Source organism: Borostomias antarcticus, assembly GCF_949987555.1.
Source record: "Borostomias antarcticus genome assembly, contig: scaffold_246, whole genome shotgun sequence".
NCBI classification, from domain to species: Eukaryota; Metazoa; Chordata; class Actinopteri; order Stomiiformes; family Stomiidae; genus Borostomias; species Borostomias antarcticus.
In genome coordinates this window covers 69443-79823 of record NW_028176482.1, presented here as the reverse complement: position 1 = coordinate 79823, position 10381 = coordinate 69443, and the positions used below count along the sequence as shown (strand labels likewise).

The 10381-nt window shown below is 44.8% G+C and overlaps 1 protein-coding gene across 1 annotated transcript; it reads right to left on the bottom strand.

Annotated features, from left to right (window-relative positions):
• Positions 1–9376: 9376 nt before the first annotated feature.
• LOC311328445 (biotin carboxyl carrier protein of acetyl-CoA carboxylase-like) lies at positions 9377–9835 on the bottom strand (the record flags this gene model as incomplete). The annotated part of the gene is made up of 1 exon (XM_084462414.1): positions 9377–9835. The coding sequence occupies one exon, from the start codon at positions 9833–9835 to the stop codon at positions 9377–9379; it is 459 nt and encodes a 152-aa protein (XP_084318540.1).
• Between the last annotated feature and the right edge of the window lie 546 nt (positions 9836–10381).

Below are 10381 nucleotides of genomic sequence, written 5' to 3'. Positions count from 1 at the left end.
ACTTGGGCGTTTTTTTTGAAAATAGTCTGCACACTTATCAATGTCATCCCAAGTAACTTACCTCTACTTTGTTGATCACCCAGAACTCTCGAGTTTCACGCCAGCCACTTTCTGCCCATTCATTTGCCAGATAAATCCATTCCTTTACTTAGATAAATAATGCTACCAGAAAGCCATAGGCTTCTTTCCAAACTTTGAGTATCTCATCAGTTGCCACGTCCACAAAAACATAAGCCACGTCTTCCAGCAGGTGGTTCCATCCTATGGGGTATTGTTCAGACAGGATATTAAAACTGGCATACTTATGAGCGATTCTTTGTACGTCTCTAGTCATGACTGCCAAGTTGTCAATGTGCTCTGCATAAACATAGACTGCACTAACCAAGTGCTACCTGCTGGAGCTAGGTTGTCTGATTGGTAATGTTGAATATATTCAGCCGCTAGGAGTTTTGGCTGAACATCTGCTGATAGAAGTGCCATGTTATGGTTTCACCATGCTCAACCAAAACATTGACAGTGGCTTTTACGATTTGAATTGTTTGTTCACTCAGGCTCATAAAACACCTCATTCTAGGTTGTCCATAAACATGCATCTGAAATGCATTTAATTAAAGTGCATTCCAGTTACATCTTTGATTCGTGTCTATCTCTGGATAAAACTAACCAAACACACCGATTATGCCCTTCGCATTCTGATGTATGCAGCCATTAAGCCTGAAGGACAGCAGCTTTCTATCTAGGATAGTAACGGACAACTGCGATTTATCACGGAGTCATATGCTGAGGATTGTTCAGAAACTCAGGCATGAATGGTATATGAAAACCTTACGTGCTAAGGGTGGCTTTACCATGGCAAACCGCTGAAGCCATTACCCTCGGTGAGCTGGTGTTATGTATGGAAACAACCATGAAGGTCGTGGAGTGTGATCAGCAATTCTGTCGGATTTTGCCATGGTGTGAATTGAAAGTGCTTCTTGCCAAGGCAGTTTCGGCATTTGTAGCTGTATTGAATAGGTATAGCCTTGCGTATTTGATTGACAATCGAAAAGCGTTAATCAAATTGCTTGCTATCGCCTGAGACGATTAATTAAATCGTGAAACCATGTTTTCACTGAATGTCAGCTGATAGCTCACCGCTCGTTTACCTGGATCGATAATTTCCAGACCAAGCCTAATGGGCTGTGCTTTTGGCATCACTTCCGAATCGGTCAGTTCTCCACCCAAGTATTCAGGAGGGGTAAACGTGCGGTTGGCAACAAGTCTGCCATTGATATCGGTAAAGGTCAGCTCTAGGTCAGGAAATGGCTGTGGATAATTTGCTTCATTGATGATAACGGCATCCACCTGCAGGGCATTGTTTCGATCTGGATGGGTGCGTACCACCAGATCAACACTTCTAATGGCCTTAATATCAACCAAAGGTGGGAGAGTACAGGCAAGCAGGTTGCACACAACAGTGTAGGCCGGTCTCAGTGTGTGATGTAAAGACAAGGTGTTACGATTAAACCAACCATACTGTAGAACAAGCAGCAGCATCAAACAACATGCGGTGATACCCCATGCTGTTTGTTTTTTACGTCGAATCTGTTCATTGATTATTTCTTCTATTTCCAACTCATTCAGCTCCTGAATCAGGGTTTCGATGTTTTGCTGATGATAGCCATCATACTCCATAGGTTTGGGCATACTGGCTACTTTCGTTTTAACAGAAGGATCCAAACTTTTTATTCTGGTGGCTTTTGATTGTTGAGCTGATTTGTTGACAGGCTGCTTCCGAACTGCCTGTTTTTCCCGTACCAGTTCTTTTTGAGCCAGATGTTTTGGATCCAGTGTTGCGGGAGCTTCTTCGTAAGGAGTGGAGGGAGTTTCTTTTATAACAGCTGGCGCTTCTTTTTCTGTTTCTTTGTGGCGCTCGACCTGAGCCAGAGCATTAAAAACCTGCAGGCATGAGCCACACCGAGCAGAACTATTGGCAGCCTTAAGCTGAGTATTGGTTATGCGAAATGTTGTCTGGCAATATGGACAAGTAACACTTGAAGGCGCCATGTATACTTTTTACCTGATCTGTAGGCTACTGTTATTAGACCAGAGCCAACGTACTAAATCCAGTCTGATTAGTTATACAGATAACATGTACCTGTATTAACGTGAGTTAGACGCTCAGAAAGCCATTGGTACACCTTCTATTAGTACCGAAACATCAATATGTGGCTTTCTGGGCTGCTGTGCATAGGCAATCAATCATGCCATCAGGGTTACAGCAAAGTTAAACATGATCACCATCTTTCCTAAGCGTATCCTCGTCTAAACTTACGAGCCAGGTTTCCCTCGAAGTAGAAGGTGCATCATGGGCAAGAACAAAATTCAATTTCAGACAGGCATGAGCCTTGTAGAATTCTTGCAGCAATCTGGCTAGGAACAACAATAAATGCCGTGACCAGTTTTTCAAATGCCGGTGGCCGAATAAGTTTGAATGTCCTCTGTGTTATTCCCGGTAGTATTGCATCCTCAAAACCAGTGAGCTCTACCAGTGCAACCTATGCCGTCACCAAACATCATTGACTAGTGGCACCATGCTGGAAGCTAGCAAACTGCCCTTGACCACTTGATTTCTAGGCACGTTTTTAATGCCTCAGACCAAGAATGGCATATCGTCCCTAGAGCTCTCTAGATAGCGTGGAATCTCTTATAATGCTGCTTGAGTTTGAAGCACAAACTTATGCAGATAATGAAGGAACGTGATGACAGCCGTCCCCTGCAGGAACATGTTCAAATGGATAATTCCTACATGGGTAGTGAAAAACATGTAGGTAAACGGGGAATAGGCTCTGAAAACAAACACCCATTTGTTGCCTCCGTGCAAACCAACGAGGAAAACCACCAGCTGTGTATGCGTTTCAGCATGGTCACCAGTTCCCAAGAAAAGGAGCTGAAACTATGGGTGCAAAAGCATTCGGTGATCATACCTGCAGTGTTGTCAGTGATGGCCTCGTGGCATTCACAGGAATAGCCAACACAGGACAGCCTCATACAGCAGCGGTGACAGGTGGTGGTCACGAATCGATGAGTAACGAGTTATTTACGTGAGTCAACACCATGATCGGGAACATCAAAAATTCTCTGGAAGGCAGTTACCACAATATCCACACTAGGCATCTGCCAAGATACCGTGCTGAATATTGCTATCGATTCAACCGGCGCTTTGATTTAAAAGCGATGGTATCAAGTCTGGGTTACATGGCTGCACGAATTTGCTCCTAGCAGCAAGGCTCCTTAAGCTGTCTGAAGAGCAGTGGTAATTAGGAAGTGAAATGGTGCCAAGTGTCAAGTATGTTCGATCTGCGAAATATTCTTCAACTTATCATTTACGCTTGCTATTACTGCTAGGTTCCTCAACATCACTTTATCAAAGGTATTCAGCTCTTTTGGCTCCATATTTTTCCTTACTTTAATTACTAGGTTCAGGCCTTCCTCCTGCAACCAGTCTACCAACTTCTCAGAGCCGTATCCATTATCACCATAAATACAACTAGTTAACTCTTCGATGAGATCTGGTACTGATTTACGATCATCGGTGTTAGCTGTTGTCAGGCATTAACGATAGAATGTATCCGAGATGGTTAATGATAAGATGTAACTTAAAACCAAACTTCCAACCTGTAGACGTTTTCCCCAGTTTAGCCTCTTCACTGAAGACCTTATGACGGTTGATCCTATGATCGTCACAGACAACGATGGCGTCGAATCAATGAATGACAGGCCCGTTGGTTGCCCAATACACTGAGACTTTAGATAAACCGTCAGTGGTATCAAAGCTTGTTTCATGAGTTCTACAAAAAAGCGATAGTGGGGGGTTCTTTTGATACGACAATGCAGACGCTAAAGCATCATAGTTCTCGATATATCCGGTAACGAAACAGAAACGGTTTAATGGTGATATAACGTCGTCAAACCAGTCGCTACATAACACCGTCTCTTGTGAACGTAGCTTACGCCAATACCTTTGATTATTCATTATTCTCACCCACGCGTGATCATTTGGGCGCTATCATTTAGCACCTTGAATCCACTATCCAACAAGAACATGGCACCATAGAGAACTATAATACGAACTGAAGGCAACGCAGTGTTGCGCCTTCTCCTCCAATGGTATCTGGATAAACAGGCCAATTATGAGCCGCAGCAATCGTCGGTAACTAGTAGACACTGGGGCAGAAAAATCACGCCAGAAAAAATACCTCCCAACAACTGACCAGCGTGTTTGGTTCTGCCGTAGTCAGGCGTCACAGTTACAGGCAGCGTAAGCAATTCAGCATGTTCCCACTGGATGACCAATTAAACCTCAATACCGACAAGTACTTTGATAGCTTGAAGGGAAAAATTGTCAGCGATGTAATGGATCGCTCTGATGGTCGAACGATTAAACGACATCGTGAAAGTTGCCCAAGTATGGTGGGAAAACGACAGGCCATGCAACTGGTAGCGAATACGGCTCAAGACTTTGAAGCTGTTTACGAACAGCGCAAGGTTGGGATTGAGCAAACAGAAGACCTGCAGATCCTCAGTTTTAATGGTAAGGGCCTAGTGATACGCTAGGAATGATTGATAGAAGCAACTAGGAAGAACGCGCAAAAGAGTCAGCAGAAGCTGCAAACTAGGCTCAATCCGGTAGAGAAGAAAGATCGCAAACGAATGGCACAGGTAGCCACCGTTTATACGGTAAAACCAAATCCTCAAACGACAGAATCGGTCATGGATATAGATCTGAAAAGCAACAAAGTTGTCAAATTACGTCATCCAGCTAGGAATAAGAGATGTGGGCCAGTGTAGAAAGAAAGGAGAAAGCCGTGATAGAAGTAGCTTTCTAGGAAGCGCTCAGGCGAGATCATACGCAGAACCTGCAGTGGGTCATTGTTATTGATAGGCACCTGCATCAGAGAAAACTGATTAACGTGAGTTCGACGAAATAATCCCTTGCACTACATAGGCTTCAGCCTTTTTGTACATAATTCATGTTACAGGAAAAGAGTGATTTGAGTACTTTATTGGCTGGCAACCCCTCCGAAGTAGTCATTGAACACTTTTCAAAAAACATCACTATGACTAAAGACATTAAAATCCAATGGTTGTAGCCAACACTGAAGCATCTAACTTACGTTTATTACTTAGATTATAAAAAAGAATGGAGTTAAGGCAACCATCCTCATGGACTTTATCCATGCATGTGAATATCTGTGTACAGCCGGTCACTGCTTACACAACAAAAGGGATTAGGCTATGGACAGTTTGGTGTCAGAACTGTCACTGAAGATACTTATAGTAAAGTCTTACAAGATGGCCCGGGGAATCCGGCAAAGTGCGAGCAAGAGAGGTTTGACAAAACGTGAAGCCATTGATAAGTATACAGACTATCTTCAAAAAACCGTCCTAGGCTCTGCTATGACACAGGCGTATTGGAACTTCTACAAGGCATGCTCTCGTCTTCGTAATCATGTAGAACTAATTAATGTGGCATCGTAGCAAGGGAACCACACCAATTTGGTTTTACCGTATAAAAGGTGACTATATGTGCCATTCGTTTGCGATCATTATTCTCTCTAGGACTGAGCCTAGTTTGCAACTTATGCTGACTCTTTTGCGCGTTCTTCCTAGTTTCTTCAGTCAACCATTCCTAACGCATGCTTGGCCGTTACCGTCCAAACTGAGGATCTGCAAGTCTTCTGTTTGCACAATCACAACCTGCACTAGTCGTAAAAAGCCGCGAAGTCTTGAGCCGTATCCGCTACCAGTTGCATGGCCTGTCGTTTTCCAACCATACTTGGGCAACTATCACGATGTTGTTTAATCGTTCGATCATAAAAGCGATCCATCACATCGCTGACAATTTTCCCCCTCATGCCATCAGAGTACTGGTCAGTATTGAGGTTTCACTGAGCATCAGTGGAAACACGCGGAATTGTTTCCGCTGGCTGTAATTGCACGCTGACTACAACAGAACCAAACAAGCTGGTCAGTTGCCTAGAGGTATTTTTCCTGACGTGATTTCTCTGCTAACCATCGCTACCAATTACCGAAGATTGCTGCGGCTCATCATTGGCCGGCTTATCCAAATACCCTTGGAGGAGAAGTCGTAATACTTCGTTGCCTTCAGGCAGTATATAACTCTCTATGGCGCCATGCTATTGTTGGAGAGTGGACTCAAGGTGCTGAAGGTTAGTGTCCCAATGATCACGAGCTGGTGAGAAGAATGAATAATCGATGGTATTGGCGCAGAATGCGTTCACAAGCGACGGTGTTATGGAGTCATTGGTTTGACGACGTTATATCACCATAAAACCGTCTCTTTTTCGTTACCGCATATATCGAAAACCCTGATGTCTTAGCGGCTACATCGGCGTATCAAAAGAGCCGCACCCAAAAGCGATTGTAGAATATCAGGTTCTGGAAATAGTCTGATTTATGTTGTGTGATCAGTCACTGGTAATAGTGCTTGAAATTGCGAGAGGAACTCTATGGAAATAGATGATGATGGTCATTATTTACTGAGCGATAGCCTAGATATCACTGGAAGCTTTTTTGAATGACAGATGAGTTGTCTATGTCATTGTGATTAAAATGTCGTACAGAAATCATCCACATCACAGACTACACGGACAATAGACACGTGAGCCTCCAGTTCGTTATCTATGGTTTGGTATCCGAAAAATAGCTAGTGCCTAGGGCTCACCTGTCTTTCACCATCAAACTCACGTTCTGTTCTTGCAGGCAACGGTTACGAACGACGTCTCCCTGAGAGAATAGCCCAACCATCAAAGGTGACCGGTGTATCCATATAAAACCATTGCTCATAGGTTTGAATAATCTCTCCTGTTTGCCCTGCCAGAATTCCTGACAGTGCAATTGAGCCTCCTTATCGCGTAAAACCGGCCAGTTTGGGAGCCAATTGAGTTAAAGGGCCTACAAGAATATTGGCCATTACGACATCCGCCTGATCTGCAGGTTCATCATCAGGCAAGAAAACGTCAAGTTTGTCAGTTGGAATGTTATTTCATTTGGCATTCTCTATAGTGACTTCCAGTGCCTGATGGTCAAGGTAGACACCAATGGCTGACTTTGATCCCAGCAATAGTAAGTACAGCAATTGCCAGAATACCGGAACCAACCATAATCGACGACTTCTTTTCCAGCCAAGTGATTATACTGGTCCAACCAACGTAGGCACAGTGCTGTGGTTGGGTGAGTACCAGTGCCAAATACCAGTCCTAGGTCCAGAATCAGGTTTACGGCATTCTGGTCTGGAGCCTTTTTCCAGTTTTGGCAAACCCATAGTTAATCACCAAACTGCATAGGCTGGAAGTTTGTCATCCACTCTCTTTCCCAGTCCTTATCTTCCTCCAGTTCAACCTTGTGATGAGGGAATGGGTCCAACCCTGCATTTTCCTTAAGAAATGGAATCACGTCATCAGTACGGGGGTGAGCATCGAAAAGACCAATAACGACCGTATTACTCCAAAGAGTGGTTGTGCCAAGTTCTGGCTCGTATACCGGCTGATCTTTGGCGTCCTGCATGGTAACGGTACAGGCACCTGATCCGAGAAGCAGGTCTTCCAGAATTTCAGCATGGTCAAAAGACGTATCCAGTCTGACTTGAATCCAAGACATTGTGGTGTTATCCAGAATAAAAAGCGATGAGAATTTCGGGATGTTATTCAGTAGAAAAATTCATGCTACATACGTACCATGTTATATGAAATCAAATTCCTTACTCATTGGACATCCTCTCAGATGCGTTACAACTCTGGACAAATAGCCATGCTATGTTCCCAGCATTGTGCCTTGCATAGCAACTGTCCAATAGTACATAAACACTCGATTCCATATGCCCTAGTAATTAACGCAATGCATTGGTAGCTGGGCATGGATATTTCATAAACATACACCTAGCTAGGTACGAACGCGAGAAAAGTAAAGGCCCTACCAGATAGTAATGGCCTTGAATTCTACGATGAGTCAGAAGATACGACTTTACTCGGCGAGTTTCTTCTCCAAGTAATGAATACTGACACCACTTTCCTTGAAGTAAGGGTCAGTCACCAAGTCCTGATGGAGAGTGATATTGGTTTTGATCCCTTCAATAACGGTTTCATCCAGTGCGTTCTTCATACGAAGCAGCGCGGTTTCACGATCCGGACCATAGCTGATGATCTTGGCAATCAGTGAGTCGTAATATGGGGGGACACTGTAACCATTGTATAAATGGCTATCAACGCGAACACCATTACCACCAGGGGCATGGAATTGCTTGACATTACCTGGAGATGGCATAAATGTTTTTGGGTCTTCAGCATTGATACGGCACTCGAAAGCGTGGCCTTTGAGTTCAATATCTTCCTGACGAACGCTCAGTGGCAGGCCACTGGCAATGATCAGCTGCTCTTTAACGATATCAATACCGCTGATCATTTCCGTCACCGGATGCTCTACCTGAACCCTAGTGTTCATTTCAATGAAATAGAACTCACCGTTTTCATACAGGAATTCAAAGGTGCCGGCACCTTTGTAGCCTAGGTCAATACAAGCGCGGACACAGGCATCAGCCACTTCCTGACGTTTCTCTTCAGGAATACCTGGAGCAGGGGCTTCTTCGATGATCTTCTGGTGACGACGTTGCAGCGAACAATCACGGTCTCCTAAATGAATAGCGTTGCCATGACCATCAGCCAGTACCTGAAACTCAACATGCCGTGGGTTCTGCAGGAATTTTTCCAGATAGACTGTATCGTTGTTGAACGCTGCACCAGCTTCTGCTTTGGTAAGGGCCACGTAAGTGATTAACTCTTCTTCGTGCTGAACCACTCGCATCCCACGACCGCCGCCGCCGCCAGCAGCCTTGATAATTACGGGGTACCCAATATCACTGGCAATGGCCAGAGTGCGGTCGTCATCATCGGTCAGTGCACCATTTGAGCCTGGAACCGTCGGTACTCCAGCTTTCTGCATGGCGTCAATCGCAGAGATCTTGTCACCCATAAGTCGAATAACATCGGCTGAAGGCCCGATAAAGGTAAAGCCACTGCGTTCTACCTGTTCAGCAAAATCAGCATTCTCTGACAGGAAACCGTAACCAGGGTGAATGGCTGTGGAGTGAGTAACCTCAGCTGCACTGATAATGGCAGGAATATTAAGATAGCTTTCTGCCGGGTTATTTGGACCAATGCAGACAGACTCGTCCGCTAGGTGCAAATGCATAAGATTTGCATCTGCTTTGGAGTGAACAGCAACGGTCTTGATACCAAGCTCTTTGCAGGCTCTTAATATTCGAAGAGCAATTTCGCCCCTGTTGGCTATAACGACTTTATCGAGCATAACGGGACTCTCAGACAATGGTGAACAGGGGCTGGTCGTACTCTACAGGCTGACCATTCTCAACCAGAACGGCGCTGATAGTGCCGGATTTATCCGCCTTGATCTGGTTCATCATTTTCATAGCTTCAACAATGCATAGTATATCTCCTTCCTTAACCGATTGACCTTTTTTCGCGAAAACCGGTGATTCAGGGGATGGAGAGCTGTAAAAAGTACCAACCATGGGAGACTTGACCTGGTGCCCGGGAAGTACTGGCTCTACCACTGGTGCAACAGGTGCCACTTCTGCTGCTACTGTGGCTACAGCCGATGCCGGAGTGGAATGGTAGGCAATTTGGGCATGAGTTACTGGGGCATTCTTGGAGTATCTGCTGATGCGAACTGACTCTTCGCCCTCATGGATTTCTAGCTCATCAATACCTGATTCTTCCAGCAGCTCAATGAGCTTTTTTACTTTTCTAATATCCATAGTCAGTCTCAAATGCTTGTACTGGCAGAAGCGTCGGCCAGTGAGGTTGATTTTTCCAAAAATCGAACGTTCGACTCGTAGAAGCGTAAGATATTTGGTGATCAGTTTTTAACTTTGTCCATGCAGCGGTTTAAAACACCCACACGGTAATTTAAATGAACCCAAGAGGCTGGTTTCAAGTTTGCCCTGTGGACAACCTCTTGGCGATTTGGCTCATGGCTGTTTGGAAAGAGCTTCGATAGCTGCAGTCAGCGCTAGTTCATAACCTTTTGACCCTAAACCGGTAATAACGCCTTCCGCCACATCACTAAAATAGTAGTGCTGGCGGAAAGGCTCTCTGCGGTGGATGTTCGAAAGATGCACTTCAATAAAAGGTATGGCAACGCCCAGCAGGGCATCCCGTAGCGCAACACTGGTATGGGTGAACGCTGCTGGATTGATGATAATGAAGCGTACCTTATCCTTACCTGCTTGGTGAATGCGTTCTACTAGGAGGTGTTCCGCATTGCTCTGGAAATTTTCCAAACTAAGGCCTGAGTCTGCAGC